The 21067-nt window shown below is 36.9% G+C and overlaps 1 protein-coding gene across 2 annotated transcripts; it reads right to left on the bottom strand.

Annotated features, from left to right (window-relative positions):
• Positions 1 to 326: 326 nt before the first annotated feature.
• PNISR (PNN interacting serine and arginine rich protein) lies at positions 327 to 20786 on the bottom strand. 2 transcript variants are annotated; one of them, XM_046675619.1, is made up of 13 exons: positions 20646 to 20786; positions 15600 to 15679; positions 14199 to 14313; positions 12540 to 12728; positions 10939 to 11162; positions 9236 to 9407; positions 8373 to 8563; positions 6321 to 6458; positions 5045 to 5144; positions 4263 to 4316; positions 3029 to 3199; positions 904 to 2014; positions 327 to 663 (listed from the first exon to the last, which is right to left on the bottom strand). In XM_046675619.1, exons 3-13 carry the CDS (start codon positions 14284 to 14286, stop codon positions 633 to 635), a joined length of 2469 nt encoding a protein of 822 aa, XP_046531575.1. In that variant the 5' UTR covers positions 14287 to 14313; positions 15600 to 15679; positions 20646 to 20786; the 3' UTR covers positions 327 to 632. The 2 variants fall into 2 exon arrangements, with proteins under 2 accessions (XP_046531575.1, XP_046531576.1); XM_046675620.1 differs by having other exon boundaries at positions 904 to 1990.
• Positions 20787 to 21067: the final 281 nt, after the last annotated feature.

The following is a 21067-nucleotide window of genomic DNA, read 5'->3' as shown; positions in this document are numbered from 1 at the left end:
ATTCCAGCAATTTCATTTTACAGGAGTGAACTATGCTTTATACACACAGAGAATAGATTACTTGAAAATCCCCGAAATAGGAAGAAATGTTTAGAAAGCTGTCAAATGCTTCTAAATTTCTTGGCCCTCTTCCACACCCTTAAAGTTGGAATTTGACAAAAATCCATGGGTACAATTTACAAACTTTGACAAACTATGAAGTTAAAACTATTTTCTTTGGGGGAGATGAGAGGAAATACCTTTAAAACCTGTAATACAAAACTCCAGCTGCCTTTTTATAAAAGTACGTTCCTTAGATTAAAATCATAAAATTAAGGTGCAAGAGGTTAACAAAAATGAACTAAAGAGCTTTATTGACATCACAGTACATTCAAGAATAATTTTAAGAACATTACAGCTGAAAGAGAATGGCGTGTTTATAGTCTTACGCACTATTTTTTGAAAAAATGTAATACAAAGAAATCCTATTAAGTAACTTGGAGCAGCATTTGGAAAAAGTACACCTATTTACAGATTAAAAAAAAAAAGATTCTGGTTTCACCTACACAGCCACAATGTGCCTCTATAATGAGACAAGCCCTTAAAACTCATGGAATTTTTTAAACATCATGGCATTCTTGCCACATCATTCCTCAGCGTTTACGACGGGGAGGGGTTGTTGATCTGAAAAAAAAGGGAAAAGACAAAATTTAAAAATAAAAATGTATTTTAAACTCAAGAATCTGCAATTTTTAAATAAATAATATTATATAGGATTTCTAAAATTACTTAAGACTATGATCATTTATCAAGTACCAAACTGAGTTTATTAAAGAGAGAGAGAGAGAAAGGACACTTTCAACTTTGAATAATTCAGTCAAATTTTTTAAAAAATCAGACAAAATACTTTAAAAAGTATACTACCTTGATCGGGACTTAGACTTGTGTTTGCGGCTTGCCTTCTTACCAGACCTTTGAGATTTCTCCATGGATCGCGATCGACTATGTTTAGGCTTCTTAGCCTTCTTTTCTTTGCTACTTCCTGGAGATTCAGAACTGCTCCTTCCACTAGAATCAGAGCCTGAATGTTTTTTACTATCTTTGGTAGTACTCTTCTTACTATCTTGTCTAGAATCATGTCTGATGATTTTAACAGATATAGAACCACTCCTAGAGAATGTTCTTTCACTTTCTCGTTTCCTTTTTAACCTATCATCCTGACTACTGAACTTAAAATCTTTTTCTTCCCTTTTTTGTTTCTCTTTTCTCTTATCCTGTTCACGCTCCCTTTCTTTGTCTTTCTTTTTCCTATCTTTATCTATACTTCGACTCCTCTCCTTTTTCCTCTCTTGTTCTTTAGCCTCACCTTTGTGCTTATGACTGCTCCCACTAAGATTTCCACGTTGATCATCAATTTTACGCCTATCTCGACTCCTACTGCGACTGGACCGATTGGTTCGCCTATCCCTTGAGCGACTTCTACTTCTACGTCTCTCTCGGGAAGGACTCCGATTTCTTCGTCTTTCTCTTTCAATGCTATTTCTATTAGATCTCCTCCTATCTCTAATCTTTACTCTAGCCCTATTACTCTCTATTTTAATTCTACGAGAGTAACTTCTACTCCTACTACGTCTAGCTTTAATTGTTGGAGATCTACTCCTACTATGCCTCTTTTTCCTTTTAGGAGAAGAAGATCGAGAAGAAGTGCGACTACTCCCTGAGCTAGAGCTGTATGAAGAGCTAGAGACAGTACTACTTGTGCTACTAGTTCTGCTATTGCTACTGGAACTGCCACTACTAGAACTTCCGGATCTACTCCTTCCTTGTTTCTCTTTTTCTTTATGCTCTTTTTTTGGTTCTAAAACTGATGTAGTTTCATTTGGAGTTCTTTTCTTTTCATTAACCACATCACCGTCTGCTTCTCTTGCTTCTAGTAGTGATAAACTATTTTGCTCTTTATGGATAAATTCATTCATCTCTTTTGTAACCCTTTCTGTTTGTTGCTTTTCTTCTGAAACAGAAAAAGACAAAAATACTAAGAAGAGTCAAATGTACGATGCAAAAATTCCCATCCTACCAAATTTCAAGCTATCAGACTGTAACAATAGAGCAGCACTGTTCAATAGAAATAGAATGCAAACCACATAAGCAACTTAAAATTTTCTAGTAGCTACCTTAAAAAAGTAAAAAGAAACAGGTGAAATTAACTTTAATATTTTATTAACCCAATATATCAAAAATTCTGCTTTTTTCCCCCATGTAAAGTCTTTGAAACATAGTGTGTATTTTACACCTACAGCACATCTCAATTTGGGCTAGCTACACTTTAGGTGCTCAATAGCTACTCTAGTTAGCTACCCTCCTGGACAGCACAGCAAGAGCATCAAATCATAGAGGTACATGTGAAGCAAGTAAGAAAGATTTCCCTTTTGGCCAATAAGGCAACTTAAAGATAAATAAGGAACTTACAGGGAGTTTTCAACTGCTAACTTTTCATAATTACCTTTCAAATATTCCAAATAAGATTTTTTCAAGAAAGAAATACTGAATATTCTCCTTCATTATTCCAGTATCATTATGTAAATAAACTGTTAAGAACTGTACTCATGTACACTATTTTACATAAAAAACTTCTAAAAAAGTCCTCCTTCTATTAAATACGCTAGCTCCAAACTAAATATCCTAGCTGCAAATCACTTTTCAACAGTTTTACAAATTACTTCCCCAATTTCAAAAGTCGTCTTTCATTTTAACTTTAATAAGAAATAAAACTACACTAAACAGCTTAGAGCCACTGAAATTAATGTCTCCCCAAAGAAAACAAAACACAGTTTACCTTTTATAAACCAGATATCTTGAATACTACAAATAATTTTGATTTTAAGTTTGATAAAAATTGCAAATGAGCCCAAAACCTTAGTTTCAGTCATATCACATATTATTTATATAATCTACCCTCAATTCTATCCTTTGCTATTTTTATGTTGGTTGAAATAGAAAAAGAAATACAAACGAAACTGAACAAAAATTAAGTGAGTAAAAGATATACCTTCCATCTGTTTATCATGTAACAGCTGCTGTTCTTTTTCTTTTCTCCAAAAAGCTTCCTGTTTTTGCCGGATTCGGTGCCGTAATTCCTCATCATCAGTGTCAGATGACTCAGAGCCCCTGTCACTCCTCTCATCTTCACTGTCTCCTGATCCATAACCACCCAGTCCACCTGTGTGCATAAAGCCCAGTCTATCATATGGAAAAATTATTCTATGCCCTAAAAACTTTTTAAGGTCCGAGAAGAAAGCTCATTTCTTTTTTCACTGCCTTTTCTGGGAAGAACATGTTTATTCGGGGTGGGGAGGAGTATAAATTCCAACACTTACTGAGTTCATAGAACCCTCATGAAAATTGATACCTAGTATCTTACTCTTTCTGGACTATTTCATATTTCCCACCATAAAGGAATCACGATAATGGTTTTGCTTTCCTGTCCATCAAATCTTTTAACAGGACAGGAAAGCCTCACTAAAGCACAATCACATCAACTACCTCTAAAACATTTATGCTGATCCTGAAAATATTTCTAGAATTAACTCTTTCATTGCCCAAAGCTTAGAAATCCCAGTTAGTATGCTAAGTATTTTTTCCCTAAAAAAAATCAGAATACTGTAATTCTCTCTGGTACAGAAACAGTATGGCGCTAAAACTACTCCCCACCCTGAAGTGATCTAAATAGTAGTCATAACAAAATCACATGGGCATTTGGTTATACCCATTTCTGTTGATCCTCACAAAGATTAATTGGAAATGAAGATGTGAAAAAGACAAATTCAAGCTTTCATATATTTGATAATATATCATGCAAATAGCAAATTAGGAACACATCACTACTATTATAGTATGGTAAGATAAACCCTTTCCTCTATGTTAAAACTTGATTTGCTGCAATACAATCTAAATAAAGATCCTTAAAAGCATCAGTGGATAGTTCTTCCCGAAGGCGTGTATGCAATAATTTTGAAAGCCAGCTTAAATACTATCGTGGCTAAGTTACAAATTATTACAACTTGCTCCAATAAACTATGAATTAGTCACCATATTTATTATAATTCCACTGTGAATGCTTTAGTCAAAAAAATAGGCAAACCTACCAGAGACTGATATAACCCTAAGACCTAGGTTTTATAAACTGAGTAGGAATAGTACAGTTTCAAAACAGAACATGTAGAGAGACAAGGTAAGTGTGAGTTTCCCTTTAAGGCCCTCTCACAAATAAGGAGAACACTTACCGAGTCCAGTGAGGGAAGCCAGTGCACTGGACTGTGCCAGCTGTTTTGCAGGAGCTTTGTATCACATCAACAACAGGAACAACATGTTAACACAAATAGCCACGATTTCATAGTCATGAGAGTCTATGGTATTGTTAAATCTACTACTATTGCTGCTTTTTGGGGAGAGAAGAAACATTAAAAACACAACATTCACTTTAAACCAGTAGCATGTCTGGCCTTGAAATTCTAATTCTGATGTGAGCTGAAATTGGTTTATAATGAGGAAAACTGTCAACCAGTACATCAGCATTTTAATTTTTGAAGTATGGCCCATAACTTAAATTTTGCTTTCAATAAATTTAAGAGGTACTAAAAATAGGGAGGGTGTGGGGAAGAATCACTTGCTTCTGTAAGAATTATAAGTGATAAAGTGTGAAAACTGAAGGCTTATAATTCATTAGTCAAACTAAATTGTATTAGAAGTCATACACCAATACCGTGGTATCTATAAAAAAAAAAGGTGAAATAAATTGAACATCAAGAAGTTTCCATCATACAGTTTATAGAACAACAGCAATAACTGCTCATTTGTACTCAGGTATGTTGGATAAAACAAAAATATTTTTATAGTTTTAATATGGTGTCTACAAATCTAACTTTTCCCAAAGAGTTAAAACATGCAAGAAGAGAATATTCAAATATCTGCTAGTAATTCAACAAGGACAATAAAAAGTCCAGAATAGCCACCAAAACCAAAACACCCCCAGAAAAACAAAACCAAGAACACCCACAATATATACCTTTTGTTGCTTTCCGATGTGCATCTTTGGCTACGTAATAAATTTCTTCATCTGTGACATCCAGTAGAATTTCAGTCAGAAGCATTTTTGTCAGCAACATCTATAGAAGGATATTTTATATGGTGTTTCTAATTTAATTATAATAGTTACTAATATAGTTTGACATTTTCAAAAAAATTAAAAGGCAAGCCCATTTTATAAAACATTTTTAGAGATCAGATCAACCATTCTAAGGCATAAAATATCTTGAAATTATTCTAAAGTATCAAAACTTTAACAAATTTCAAAATCATATAGATTAAAGAAAAAATATGAATTTATCTGTAGAGACATTGAATTCTACTTCTAGAGACAAACATTTTTAAAAAGTCCCTAAGAAAAATTCCCACAGATGTTTCCAGTTCAAAGGAGTATCCCTTCATTTAATAATATTATTAAGCAGCACAACAGCAGTTTCCTAAGTCACTTAGGAACTTACATTAACCCTCAGCTGAAGGTAAAAGTTGAGGGGGAAAACAACAAGGAAAAAGCAGTTATTCCATTCTGTGAGATCAAGTCCTCTTTTTCTTGACTAGTGTAGTACAGAGTACAATAGACCTGAAGTAAGAGCTGGATTCCAGCACTGGTTTGGCTACCCAGAGCTGTTTCAAATGTGGACTACTAGTCCCTTAGCCTCTGTGGACTCCAGATTCCTCATCTATTATAATGAATCAGCCCTTCCAAATACATTCCAAAGATCATTAATCTTTCAATATGAGAAATGCAGCATATTACATTCCCAATCTTAGAAAATGACAATAAACATTACAGAAATGAAAGGCTTTAAGAGGTCTTGCAGTAAAGAATTCTATTTGTGCTTAACTCAGTGCTTCCTAGACTTATTTTTCTATGACGTCTTTTAATCTTTCTCAGTATTGAGAAAACACTTTGGAAAATAACAGATCAACAAATGTTCCCTTGGGTCTCATATAGTAAAACATTGTTTAATTACAACCATGGTATTAGGAAATGTGCTTTCTAACTTTTATAAGCTGTGATTTTGTATTATAAGAGTTACCTGGATTTTGCAGACATTGTTGCCCAGCAAACCTACATATTAACATCCATTTTATAATTATTTCATGAGTTCTCAGTTTAAATGTGTTAAGACAGCCAACCAATAGTTTAAAAAATATATAAACAAAATAAATCCTATAATAAAATGTTGCATGTCAATTACACCTCAACAAAAATTTTTTTAAAAATCCTGTACACGTTAAGAAATTGAATATTCTACCATTTGGTACTCTTTCTCTTCTTCAGTCATCTCAGGTTCACTCTGCTCTTCTTGAGGAACTGGAGATGGACTTCTGGTGACTTTTCCACTGCTTGCAGCCTCAACATTTTCAGTGTCTTCATCTTCCTCATCACTATCCTAAAAAAAGTTAACAGTACAGGTAGTCCAAATTCATGCTTATAATGTAAAATCATTATCTTAAATATTCTTTTTTTTTTTTTTTTTTTTTTTGCTGAGGAAGACTCGCTCTGAGCTAACATCTGCTGCTAATCTTCCTCTTCTTTTGCTTGAGGAAGATTAGCCCTGAGCTAACACCTGTGCCGATCTTCCTCTATTTTGTACATGGGTCACTACCACAGCATGGCTGAGGAGTGGCGTAGGTCCACACCCGGGATTCAAACTCACTAACCTGGGCCGCCAAAGCAGAACATGCTGAAAACCACTAGGCCATGGGGCTGGCTCCTTACATATTCTACTTTAAAATCTCAAATTAAAAAATCTATGAAACTGATATATAAAGATGGAATTTCTCTCTAAATCTTATTTGGTAATTTAAAGTGCTACCTGAGAGGAAATGTATGACTACAAAATAGCATATGAGAATCAACTGTTTTCATTATTCTTCAATTTTCTTGTCTTCTTAGTCAATTATGACCTTATTTTATAAATAACCAGAAACACATCACACCCAGAGACTGATTTAATCACTACCTATTATTTATATGATGGTCCTGAAATGAGTGGCTTGTAGAACTTTGGATAAATGGACCACAGTCATATTATTAAGTCTAACTTTTACAGCTATAAATTTAAGCCAGTTACCTAAAATCTTGTGACATAACATCAAAAATCTACAGTCAGTTTCTAAATCTCAGCTGGCCCTGAAAGTTACTGAAATTTGCTTTTTTTCGTTTTTTTCTGGTGAGGAAGAATGGCCCTGAGCTAACATCTGTTGCCAATCATCCTCTTTTTGCTAATGGCCCTGGGCTAACATCCATGCCCATCTTCTTCTATTTTATGTGGGACACCTGCCACAGGACAGCTTGACAAGCTGTACGTAGGTCAGCACGTGGGATTCGAACCAGCAAACCCTGGGCCACCAATGCAGAACGTGCAAACTTAACTGCTGCGCCACTGGGCCAGCCCCTAGAAAGGCTATTTGAACCAGGGGAAGAACACACGTAACACAAACGCATATGGGAGGAAATAGAGGATAATCTCCAAACAATTTTTCTGACACTCAAAAAAATATCAAATCTGGAAATTCAATATTTCACATAATAACTTAAAAATTGGGGGGAAAAAGGTCAATTTTAACAGTGGTAGTCTGTTTTTTCTTATGTTCCTAACACTCAGAACAAAAATACTCTTTGACATGGTTCTTTTGTTAAAAATTAATTTACGGAATTTAAATAAAACCAATGTCTGCTTAAATCTACTACCTTGCTGTTGTTGAGACTTATTTCTGAAGCAGAAAATGGCCTTGAGAGCAAGATCCATTTCCTGAGTCACACACTGGCCAGTGCTGTGGCTGTCATACCAGCCAGGAGCACATTGTGGCTAAATTAAAAAACTAGTAAGCCACTCATGCCATCCAAGTGATGAAGATTTATATATTTAAAACTATGTACTTTCACTGCTGTCAAAAATTAGGAAAGTTATTACATCCTCTGTTATAAGTATATATTTCAATGTTCAAAAAGGGCAGATGTGTTTCTCTACTGCCATTTTAACTTAGTTTTGTTTTATAATCCACTCTAGAGAGTTAGCTGGACCACAGCAAAAGAACACACATTTGTTAGTCATGGTAATACCTATCCACCATCCCACTGAATAATTTCTCTCTGGAATGAAATGTTTTATGAACTTGCTGCCCCCTTTCTCCTTACTCTACCCTCAGTAACACATATGTAAAAACATAGTCCATAATATATTCAGTGAAAGTAATCTCAGGAACATTAATATTTTTCTACAGGCTAAAATACCTATTTATTTCAATAAACTTTCCATATAGATATCACACGGAGTTTTACGTCAGGGGATTCTACTTACAAATTTACTTCTCTGAGGTAAACGAGGGCCATCTCCTCCTTCAGCATCTTCTGTGGCCTTCTTTTCTTTTTTGGACAATTGTGAACGTTGTTGTTCCATTCTTTCTTTCTCCAACTTCTTCTGCTTTTCACGTTCCATTTTTTCAAGACCTTCTCGGATCCAAGCTGGAAGAGTTCTGCGTTTTACTGCATCTGTTTCACATGGGAAAAAATATTTACCAGTCAGTTAAGTAAAAATCATAAATGCATGAGTTCCTTACTGTTGAATTTCTATAAACTTTGTGAGTGAATTAAAAAAAAGAACTCTGGTGCCATGTGAGAGCTTCTAACAAATATTTTCTTTCTCCAGCAAGGCAGTGGTAATAAAAAGAACCTGTTAAACACAGGCTTTTCTTTAAAATCATCACTTTTCACAGCAACAGTGAAGACTGTCTTAATGCTTCCAGCGTGCCAGCACACTATGAAAGTATGTTAAACCATTATCTCACTGAATCCTAAAGAAGCCCTAAAGGATCACTACTGTGACTCAATCTCTTTTACAAGTGAGGAAACAGACTCAAAGAGACGAAGTGATGTGCTCAACGTTATAAAGCCACTAAGCAGTGATGTGGACTAACTCGGAGGCAAACTCTTACACTATGCTGCTTCCTAAAATAGGAAAACACAACAAAGTCAAACCAAAGCACAGTCCATTTTCACACTGAGAATTCATTTAAACAAGTATTATTCCGTAAGTTAAAAGAATCTTCCTAAGATGTCTACTTTGTGGTAAAAAGGAAAGACTCTGGTCCATTAAGTGCTGGATTTGGATTTCCAGATATAAAGTAGCATAATTATGTAAGTTTACTAAACTTAAATAGCTACCAATTTGTGGAGGCTCCTGCTTCACAGGAAGTGCAATAGGTGAACGCTGCCGATCCCTGAATGATGATGGCCTTTCTCTTCGATTCTGGGGAGGTGCCGGAGGTCCTGGAGGTCCTGGTTGCCAATAAGGAGGATGAAATCCACCTTGCGGTGGACCAAAAGCAGCCCCATGCTGAAAGAGTATGGCAGTTTATTTTTCTTCACGTTAATACAATAAACTCTCTGGGACACACGTGTGTTATGAACTGGGACAGTAGAAATCCATGTGTGCAGCAAATCCAAGAATTCCATGGTTCTAATATCCACTGATATTTCTGTAGCCCCAAGCACCTAGGCTTACTTTTCTTAAGAAAGATAAAGATTTTCTGCCTACGCAAATGCAAAGAGCCATCTAAAACCCAGCTGATACAATATTTTCAAGAAGTATAGAAAAGGATATATATATGAACTTTTTCATTCTGAATCTCTTTAAAAACTAATCCTTCCGCTACCAAGAAATCAAATAAATGCCAATTTTTCTGTAACTAGAAAAAACAGGAAAAATTTTTATCAACTCCAACTTCCTAATTCTAGTGAACTTAAGTTTTCTCTAATCTTGCAAAAAATATCTATTTTAAGCAAAGATAAAAGTTACCAAATCATTTTAAATATTTTTTGCAACTTTGCCATTTTCAGAGGCTTTTCCAAGCCAGTTGTCAACAGAGCTCTTGGTCTTGTTAGCATGGGGATCTATGCCAACGTGGTATAAAGAGAGGCTCCCTGACACCACATTTGTTCAAAACCAAACAAAAACTGTCATATCTGTATACCAAGTATGAGGATACAAGTATCTGAATATGTATGAAGAAGAGGATCACTGTCTCAGGGTAAATATTATTTACATTTATGTCCATTATCCATATAACCAGTGAAATGTATGGGTTTTTTCAAAATTTTAAATTGTGATAGCTCAGTTTATAAGGTAACAACTGCAATCAGTTATTTCAAAATGACTCCTAGCACTATAATTTAACGGTAGACCCTACCAGAGTGCTCAGAGAAACTAAAGCCCCACATGATGACATTATTCCCCATAGAGTTCTATGTCCCTAGGAATGAATTAGATGCTACAAAGGAAATATGTACAAGTCCATTAACATGTCACATCAGAATGGGAAAAAAATGACAACACTAGACAGAGTCCTAACTCTACACAGCAGAAAGAATTGCATTTAGGAAGATGATCTATGATCTTCATGTATTTTATTCTTGTCTTAACCATCATCTACTATTGATAAATAAGGTATTCAACTACCGTGCATTGATCTTCATGTATTTTATTCTTGTCTTAACCATAATCTACTATTGATAAATAATGTATTCAACTACTGTGCATTTTCTAAACTTTATTTAATATTTAAATGTGCCATTTTGAAATTAGAAAACAAAACATCATATAGCTATTGCATTTACACATTTTTCATTTTATCCAAAGTTTTCCCTAACAATCCTTTATACCATTTTCCTAAACAAATCAAAAACCAGAAAATAAAAATCTACTAATCTTAATACTCAAAAATTGATAACTTTTCTGAGACATAATATGCGCTTATCTGTACAAGACTGAAAAGTGAAACACATATCTTAGGTACTCTTGATGAGACACTTCCAAAGAATGGATTACGTGCACATCTACAATATTAAAGCAACAAAATATCTTTCACCTGATAGTCAAACTGGTTCACTGGCCCCACTGCAAAATTATCGGGTGGTCCACCAAAGTTGTGATTGTTCTGGTTAAATATATGCCTGTTGTCAGGGGCAAATTCCCCACTGTCCTGACTGTTGCTGTCTTCGGAAGGAGGAACAATGTCCATTGGGCCTGGTGTTGGTGGCATCCATGGCTGATCTGGAGGGGGGTGTGGGGGTTGCTGATGCATTCCCCATTCTATTTAGGATTTAGGCATAAAAACATTCAACAGGGCGTTATAACAAAATCAACACAAATTTTTTCAGATCTCAAGAAAGCTAGATTCTTCAGTAAAGAAATAGATTTAAAAATTTATGACTTCTTGGTCAAATTCCTTTTCTATATCTTAAAAATAAGTAAAGAATCCAATAAATAATTCAAATGAGCTAAGTCCAGTCTAATTCATATGCTAAAGAAATGGAAACCAAATGCCCAAAATTATTTTTAATGAATGTAACAAAATCCAGAGCAATTTTTTGTTGAATTTTCTATTTCTGTTCAGTAACAACACCATAAAAATAATACCTTGACCATTTTATATAATTTCTTGCTTCCATGAACACATTTATCCTCACAACATCCCTGTGAGGTAGGGAGAAATCAGGTATTATTTTTGCCAATTTCAGGAGAGGAAATTGAGGCACACAGAGGTTAAGTCACTTGCCAGGGTCACAAAGAAAGCCAGTAGAATAAAGTTGGGGGAGTGGGGATGCCAACGTGAGTCATGTATAAACTTGAACTTGGGAACCAAAACATTTTCAAACTTGGGGAAATTTGGCGTAGCTTCAAGAAAACTAGAAATGAACTACCTCACAGTATCAAAGATTAGAATGTTTGTTATTCTTTTAAAAGCGATGTTAGAGGATTATTTCCTGAGTTTTCCATTCTTACATTGAGAAACAATAGTAAGTATTAAAAGGGAAAGGGAGATATGACTTCACCATCAGCATACTCAAATGTAAGATTCCTCTATAAATAATTTGAAATGACTATTAAAAATAATAACACAAGTCATAGAAAACTGAACTAGCATCAAGGAATCTAAATTATACTGTGAAGTAAAAAAGCAAACAAACAAAAAATAAAACAGAAAAACTGATGGAAGATCTTCACCATGTGAAGAAAGAGGGGAGAAAAAGATGGGCGGATGGTAGGGGCAGAGTATATTTGACAGACTAATTTGTCACATAGTGACATAATTTTTCTTTAATTAGAGACTAGACATGTTTTGCTCTGCCAGTGCTGCTTCTGAAAAGGCCAGAGGTTGCAACAGAGAGACATAGAATGCTCTCCTCCCTAGATGCCAAGTGAAGTTTCCAGTGTTCCCAGCCCCTGTCAGCCTAGGAATGAAGAACCAAGAAAAAAATCAAACTGAGTGCCACAATGCTAGCAGACTGAGTACAGAATAATTTTAACCACAAAATTTCAAGGTCAAATCTAATTGAAACCGCCTATTCTTTAAGGAGCATTAATTTCAAGAAGTCATAAAACTAATAAGCAAATTAAACAATTTAATTTTAATCCTCATTTTATTTTAAAAGCAGCCCTAAAATTTAAAAAATATAAACAACAAACCTGGTTGCCACATTCTGTTAAAGTTTGAATCTCCTTGAAAATTCCCATGATTGTTTGGACCAGATTCCATTGTAGACATATCTTGTCCATTTGGCATCATTCCTGGTGGTTGTTCCACCATGCTTTGCTGTCCTGAAGCTTCTCTTTGGGCAATCCAAGCTTGAGCCAATGCAGCCCAGTCAATCTGACCTAAAATAATTTAACATAGCAGAATTTAGCATTCAGAACACAGGAGCTAAAAGAATAGTGCTTCTATGTAAAAGAAGCATCTCAGTTATTCCTCACTAGAGACTTTAAATATTACAGAGAATGTTGTGGCTGAAAAGACGCTTAGAAAATAACCCATTTTCAGGCTACAAAATAATATGAACTACTTAAGACTTTCAGAAAGACTCCACAAAAACACTCTTCACTAATTTCTATTAAGCTCAAAGGAAATTTACCCCCTGCACGTTAGTTAACTGAGTTTTCAAAGTCTTATTCGTCTTTTTTTAACCACCATAACAACAAATGATCAAAATCACTCATTTCCTCCTCAAACAGGTCCTACGCAGGCCCACAGCGGATCTAGTAGACTTGGCACGAATACAGCTAGCTATCCCTGTTCCTCTTCACAGTCACTCTGCCTGAGCTAAGCCTCCTTTCTCTTGTCAAAATATATCTCCTCAACACCTTCTTAGCCATTCTTTACTCAAAATTCATTGCCTCCGCTATCTTAAAGGTCCTCCTTAAATATCTGCAGTTAACATTTTGAAGATCTAATATTATTAATAAAGGAAACAAAGTAGAATAAGGTACAGTTTTTCACATCTCAGTTTAGTAAAGATTAAATAGGTATTCTCACACATTTTTGTAGAAAGATAAATTGGCATAACCCACACAAAGTTAAACTTGGCAATGTGTATCTAAAACTTTTCAAACGTGCAACTGTCATCTAACAAACCTAGTTCTCAGATTTTTTCCTATGAAAATAACTGGACAAGTGAATAATGATATGTATACAAAATTATATTTCAAAAAGTAAAAAGCTATAAACAGTCATCCAAAGGTGGATTAAATTACAGTACAGTGATATAACAGAATACTATGCAGCTATTAAAAAAGGAAATAAGATCAGATTAACCCAATAACGGCAGGGCAATGGAAGGGGTCATATCAATGAAATACCAAACTGGCCATGGGTCAGTAACTATTAAAGCTAAGTAATAAATGGGAGCTCCCTAAACTCTTTTTTTCCTCTGTATATGCTTGAAATATTCCATAATAAAGAGAAATTTTTAAATGATATAGCATATTATCAGTTGACTATGATCTACAGAGAACTGTAAGATTCAAAATTAACAATAGAAGTACGTTTTATTTAAGCAACACATTTAAGAAAGACTTTCCTCTTTCTTTAGAAAAACAAGAACTAAATCAGTTTTAAATATGTAAAATCTTCATAAAGCTTTCTACTCTGTGAGGAAGTCTACCAAAGGGAAATTCATTCCCTAACATGTGTGCTATGGCAAGACTATTTAGGAGAAAAGACTAAATTCTGACCATAAAAATGATCCAATAAACCAATCCCGATTCCATCTCCCTAATCCCATCACCTATCTCCCATTCATCTCTCTACATCTCCCCTCCCCCACCTCCCAGTTCAATCTGTCTCCTTACTTGGATCCTGCTGATGCTGGAATGACTGCATCCACTGTTGCTGGTTCAGGGGCCACTGCTGCCAAGGCTGTCCTCCTTGATCCCACATCTTGACTTTAAAAATATATTTAATTTTCTATCCTCAACAAAACAAACATAGTTTAAAAATAAGAATGAGTGTTTTTTAATTCTAAAGGCTCACACATCAGAAATTGTTATATGATGTTACACTTATGCAACCAGAGCTCTAAAATTCTGGTCAATAGGTTGCCAGAGGCAAGTGGACAACGCTGGTGTCAGAGTGTGGTGGCAACCATACTCTAATCAAGTTAGCTCAGAAATGGGGGGGAAATCTAATTTTTCCAAATATAAATCTCTAGAAATGTAATTATTTTAAAGACCATAAGAAAAAAAGTGACTTAATCTCCCCGAACCAAAGAAGAGGGTAACCAAATAGCTCTAGCTCATGATGAAAAACTCTTCCTTACAAATAATTAGTTAATGAATGCACATGGTCGAACAGATTTAGAAAGCTGCCACATTGCCAAACCTAAGAAAACAATTTATTCAGGCAATCTCAGAAGAAAAATTGGTGGGAAATCACAAATTCAAAGATTGCTCAAATATTACGTCTACAGATTATTAGGTGTCTTCTCAAGATAGACAATATTATGTTCCCAGAATCACCATGAAGATTTTCACCAAAAATGTTTAGAATCCAACTGAGCTTTTGGATCTCATTTCCAGTGCAAAGGTATTATAGGGGACAAAGGAACGAGGTACACAGTATCAAAAGAAACAATCAGACAAATCCAAAAGGTGAGATGGTCTACAAGACCAGGTTTCTTAACATGTAAACAGTGCAGAAAAGCAGAAGGGAGAGAACATTTGTTAATAACTATTAAACCCAGGTGATGGGTATGGGGGGTTCACCAAACTAGTTTACCTTCCTGTAAACTAGTGTGAAAACTTTCACAATAAAAAGTTAAAAATTCCTACAAGTGGGGCTGGCCCCGTGGCCGAGTGGTTAAGTTCGCGCGCTCCACTGCAGGCGGCCCAGTGTTTCGTTGGTTCGAATCCTGGGCGCGGACATGGAACTGCTCATCAAACCATGTTGAGGCAGCGTTCCACATGCCACAACTAGAAGGATCCACAACGGAGAAAATACAACTATGTACCAGGGGGATTTGGGGAGAAAAAGGAAAAAAAAAAATCTTAAAAAAAAATTCCGACAAGTCTAATACCTTTGTACTTTCTCCAGACTTACTTTCTCCTCCCCCTTTTTCTCTCTTTTCCAACTATACCTTTAAAGCCCTTTAAAAGCTAAATGACTATTTAGAGCCCTTGAAAAGTAACTTCACTTACAACTTTAATTAAAAGATAAATAAATAAAGAAGAAACACTAACTGCATTTTGACTGACCTCAGAGGTTCACCTTCTGTTTAAAATTTCGGTTGACTCAGACTGCAGCTCGGAAGCATAGCAGCAAGATTACTTACGCCCTGAAAAAAAAAAGAGTATGTGTTTGCTCTTAGTTTATGAAGTTATTAGAAATACTAAAAATAAATTCTAGAGATGCAACATGAAAGTGTGGTCATCTCAAAATTAATCTGGAACTTTTTCTTCCACTAACTTTAAAATGAGAAAGTATTTACCATTATAAAGTTAAGGGAAACAGGTACATCGGAAATGAGAAAGCAAAGCTTTTCAACATTTTTTTCTTTCAAAATATCTTTTTTATTTACTTGAACAGTTCATTAATACAAAACAATGTCAAACAATTTAGGGATTGTCATATATGCTGAGAAAAAAAGGAACAACAAACATTTGAAAAGAAGATCTCATCCACCTGGTATTAACTTAAACGGTACAAATAAAGTAATAAAATGCATTAATTCAGATTTTTCTATGGAATTCTAAGTTTAAAAATTAACATGAGCAAGGTGAGAACAGTTTGCCCCTCAAACGGTTTCATTTTCTTCCTATTAGATCAAGAGCTGTTGATAAAAACATGAATATGTTTGTCTTTCTACCTTGCACAAAGTACAGGACAGCTTCTTGCACACAGCACTCACTAAACACCAAATGAATAAATGAATGGTCTGTAGCTCCTTCTTTCTGTTTACTTTTAAAGGTTAATGATAAGGAAGCTGTTGACCTATATTTATGAGAACCAAAAAGCTGGCATAAGCACAGCTTGCTGCTTTCTAAAGCTCTAATGGCATATCAGAGTACAAAGTATAGATTTTTCTGTTGTAGGTTGTAAACTGATACAATGTAGGCATTATAATTAGCTCTATGCAGTGCCTACTGGAGCTGCAAGTAGATGTGCACTTAGTAAAACCACTTTAATGATCAAAATCATGTGTACTGACTCCCTACCATCATTTCCAATACATGGACTTCCTTTTCTAGAAATAACTCTAAACAAAGTTTCTTTTACTTACTCACATTTACTGGCTGTCAAGGACAACTTTTTCAGTTCTCCTTTTAAGTTTTCTGACCCTCACTTGTCACCTAGACTTCAGAGCACAAGCTTTGGTTCATGATGCCTACCTATACCACTCACTAGCTGTGTGAATGTGGGCAAAATAACTATTTTCTAATCCTTTGTTTTCTCATCTGTAAAATGGAGGATATAATCAGTGTCTACATCATAGAGTTATTGTGAAAATTAAATGAGAAACATATGAAAACTCAGCACAGGAAGCTTCAATAAATAGTGGTTAATATCACCACCAAGGCTTTGGAAATAGGATCTCTGCAGATGTACTCAAGTTAAACATGTATTCAAGTTAAACTGTGGTCATACTCGATTATGGTGGGTCCTAATCCAATACAACTGGTGTCCTTATAAGAAGACACACACACACACACACACACACACACACACACACACACACACACACACAGAGACAAGGCCACGTGACCACAGAAGCAGAAACTGGAGTGATGTGTCTACAGCCAAGGAAAGCCAAAGATTGCTGGGAACCACCAGGAGCTGGGAAACAGCAAGGAAGCATCCTCCCCTAGAGCAGAGAGAGAGAACCCGAGAGCGGGAGCGCAGCAGAGCATGGCCCTGCTGAAAACTTTATTTCAGACTTCTAGCCTGGAGAACTGTGAAAGAATAAATTTCTGTTGTTTTAGGCCACTCTGTGGTAATTTGTTACAGTATCCCTAAGAAACTAACACAACCAGTAATGACCATAGACCATCGTTTATCTTATCCATTTCTTAGACAACTCTATATTAGAACATTCCTTGCTTTGAGGGTCTTAAAATTACTTGCTTAAATGACAATCATTAACATTTGTAAAAGTCATCTCATAGACTGTGTGGCAAAGAGATGAATGAGGATGAGAATGCAGTGTTTGTTTTAAAGTCCTGAAGGATCAATTGCAAAATCAAAGAAAAAGAAATACACCCATTCTTTGATGCACGTAGTGAAATGTTTCTCACATCAAACAGTTTAGAAACCACAAAATGCAATAATCCTCTTCTCCCCTGCCGTTTCAGTCCCATACACCAGGGGACTGACTTCAACGTCAAAAACAATTCATTTGCTCACTTCAGGTTAGGTGGAAATGGCACCTAAATGGCACTAGTAAAAGTGAGTCTTATACTCATTTGAAATATGGTAAAAAACTTTACTACTTGATGTGACATGCATTTTAGTGTATAATGAAATACTCTGCAGCTTGTAGCTCAAGAGAGGTATTAAAAAAATACTGGAGAATTGGATACGTTGGTTATAGACATCAAAAAAAGGTGATAACTGAAAAATAAATGTAGAGAGAGAGTCTAAAGGAAATGACACCCCAAGCACACATACTTTGGTTCTAACACCATTCACCCAAAAAAGGAATCTTTAGAGAAATAGCTGATTCTTAGAACTGAGGTAAGAAATATACAATATGAGCCTGGAGCATCTTGCAGTACCAGGAAGTAAAAAAGTGCTCAAAAAAGGATGGGGGCAGGGGCTGGCCCCGTGGCCGAGTGGTTGGGTTGGCGCGCTCCGCTGCAGGCGGCCCAGTGTTTCGTTGGTTCGAATCCTGGGCGCGGACATGGCACTGCTCATCAGACCACGTTGAGGCAGCGTCCCACATGCCACAACTAGAAGAACCCACAACGAAGAATACACAACTGTGTACCGGGGGGCTTTGGGGAGAAAAAGGAAAAAATAAAAAAATCTTTAAAAAAAAAAAGGATGGGGGCAAGTCAAAGGGGCACAGCAGACAACTGGAAAGGGGTCCTAACATCCAAAGCTGGAACAACTTGAGCAACAAAACAAAGTAGTACAGCCAGCCCTCCCTCCCCTCGGGTTCCACATCTGCAAACTGAAGCAACTGCGGATCATGGACATACTAATATTTACCATCTGCTGTTGGATAAATCTGGGAGATATGGACGGTTGGACTAATGGACTTGAGCATCTGCAGATTATATTATCTGTGGGGGTCCTGGAACCAATCCCCCTCGGATACCAAGGGATGACTATATTGGATTATCACATAAATTATGCCATAAACATCTATGAGTTCACACTAATATAAATGATTAAATAAAAGGGAGGGAAGAGACAAATCTCCCATGCAGAAGACTTCCAAATAAATTATGCAGATACTCCACCCTAAAGGAGGGAGAGCAGAACTCTCCACTCCTGAAGTGTGGACTGTGCAAAGGGACTTCCTTCCAATGAGCGCAGTATGGAAAGGAGGGGGTGGGTAGGGCAGAGTAACTTTACAGTAGAGAAACCTGAAAATAGCTCAAGCAGGTGATCGATGTCAGTATCAACGTGATAAGTCACATTCACAGCATGTACCCTTGATAGGATGTGATGAAAAAGGCACTTTACCTCTGTGATCTTCCTCCCTAAAACCCTTAATACCAGTTTTATAATGAGAAAAATAGTAGAGAACTTCCAATAGCAGGACACCCTACAATATACCTGACCAGTGCTCAGAACTATCAAGGTCACTGTAGCAGTTTGCTAGGGCTGCCACGACAAAGTCCCACAGACTGGGTAGCTTAAACAACAGAAATTTATTTCCTCGTAGTTCTAAAGGCTAGAAATCCAAGATCAAAATGTCAGGAGCGTTGGTTTCATTCTGAGGCCTCTCTCCCTGGCTTGTAGACAGCTGTCTCCTCCTTGCCTTTCCATGGTGTCCCCTCTGTGTCCTGATTTCTCCTCGTATAAAGGCACCAGTCATAACGGATTAGGACCTACCCTAACGACCCAATGTCCAAATACAGTCACATTCTGAAGTACTGAAGTTAGGGCTTCAACATGGGAATTTTGGAGGGACATAATTCAGCCTGTCACAGTCATCAAAATCAAGGAAAGCCTGAGAATTTGTCACCAACTACGAGAAGACTAAGGACACATGACAACTAAATGTCATATGGTACCCTAAATGGGATCCTGGAAGGGGAAAAGGACATTAGGTTAAAACTTAGGAAATGTGAGTAAACTATGGACTTTATTTAATAATAATATGTCAATATTGGTCCATAAATTGTAACAAATATACCATACTAACTTTATGTTAATAACAGGAGAAACTGCGTGTGTGTAAGGTGTGTGTGTGAGGTTTATCCGACAACTCTGTACTATCTGCTCAATTTTGCTGTAAATCAAACTCTTCTAAAAAAATAGTCTATTAATAAAAAGTTTTTAAATACAGTCTCAAGAACATCTTAAGGAAACTGACTTACTGTTACTTTCCCTATAGCACCACGACACCTTACAGAGCAGTCCCACAGGTGAGTCTTTAGTGTCCTGGTTTGTTTTCGTTGCTTTTGCCTTGCTGCACTCCAATCAGAAACTCCAAGTTTATTTTACTCTTCCCTGAATTAACCACCGAGAATCAAAATTTGTCAAGCGCCCAAAATATTCACATGACAATATCCACCACAGGATAATACAACCTAAATACTGGATGCTACCTCGTTCCTTCGTGAAACTTAACACATAATGTTCATCACTGGATAAAAACACAACAAAAATACAAACTAGGAACCTAACTGTGGTTAACAGGATGCATTGGCCCTTAGCTGCGCCTGCGTAGTAGGAGGCGTACGGCGCATAAGGCCCAGGTCCCGGCCCCCACCTCCTCCGGCCCCCTGCACCCCCACCCCATACGGGGGTTCCCACTGCGCACGCGCAGTGCTTAACGGCCGGTCAGGAGCCCAACAATTAGTCCCTTCTCATTCGAGAGGACACTCTCATAGTTGGAGCAAGGGGTCACGAGCACTCTCTTTAATAAGAACATTTTCTTTTCACCGAGAGCACCGCTCAGATTCACCAAGTCCGGCGGACGCCGCCGCTTTAAGGAAACGAGGTTTCAGCAGTCGCGCCAAGCGGCGTACGCAGCCTACGTGTTTCAGTTATGTTACCTTCGCCACGGAAACCAAGAAGGCTGTAGTGGCCCGGCAAGTCCCCGCGCGTAATTGTTCTCTACCACTTACCCACTCTGGTTCCGGAACACCGTTGTCGCCACCGTTCCTGTAATACCTCTCCAACCCTTCCGATGCTTCCACTTCTTCACGAACAAGACAAGATGGCGCCTGAGTGGTCTCACCCGGAAGTGAATAATAATAACATCCGCTTGTCATCTGAAGCCATACTGTCCCCCATCCTGGTGTTCGAGCACGTGACTGTACCCGGTTAACGTCTTTCCACGCCATGTTTGTTATGGGCAAACCCACCTCCACTTTGTAGTGACCACCAAGCGAGTGTCTGAACATTCCTGTACTTTACGTCTTGCTGCTGCCAGCGCTATGCCCGACCCAGTTTCATCTTTACAGCGGGCAGAAAGCCAAGAGCTTAAGTGTTCTGTACCCAGCGCCCTCCAGGCGTGATCCTCCTGCAAGGGGAGGTATGTTCTTCC

Source organism: Equus quagga, chromosome 11 (genome assembly GCF_021613505.1).
Source record: "Equus quagga isolate Etosha38 chromosome 11, UCLA_HA_Equagga_1.0, whole genome shotgun sequence".
NCBI lineage: Eukaryota > Metazoa > Chordata > Mammalia > Perissodactyla > Equidae > Equus > Equus quagga.
The sequence above is the reverse complement of the archived record's forward strand: the minus strand, read 5'-3'. Positions and strand labels throughout refer to the sequence as shown.

Coding starts and splice junctions, on each gene's coding strand:
- PNISR (XM_046675619.1), bottom strand. CDS start 14,286: ATGTGGGATCAAGGAGGACAGCCTTGGCAGCAGTGGCCCCTGAACCAG. Junction 5,145..6,320: donor AAGAGAAAGAGTACCAAATG/GTAGAATATTCA, acceptor ATCCTTCTATAG/ATGTTGCTGACAAAAATGCT. Junction 4,317..5,044: donor ACATCGGAAAGCAACAAAAG/GTATATATTGTG, acceptor TGTGATACAAAG/CTCCTGCAAAACAGCTGGCA.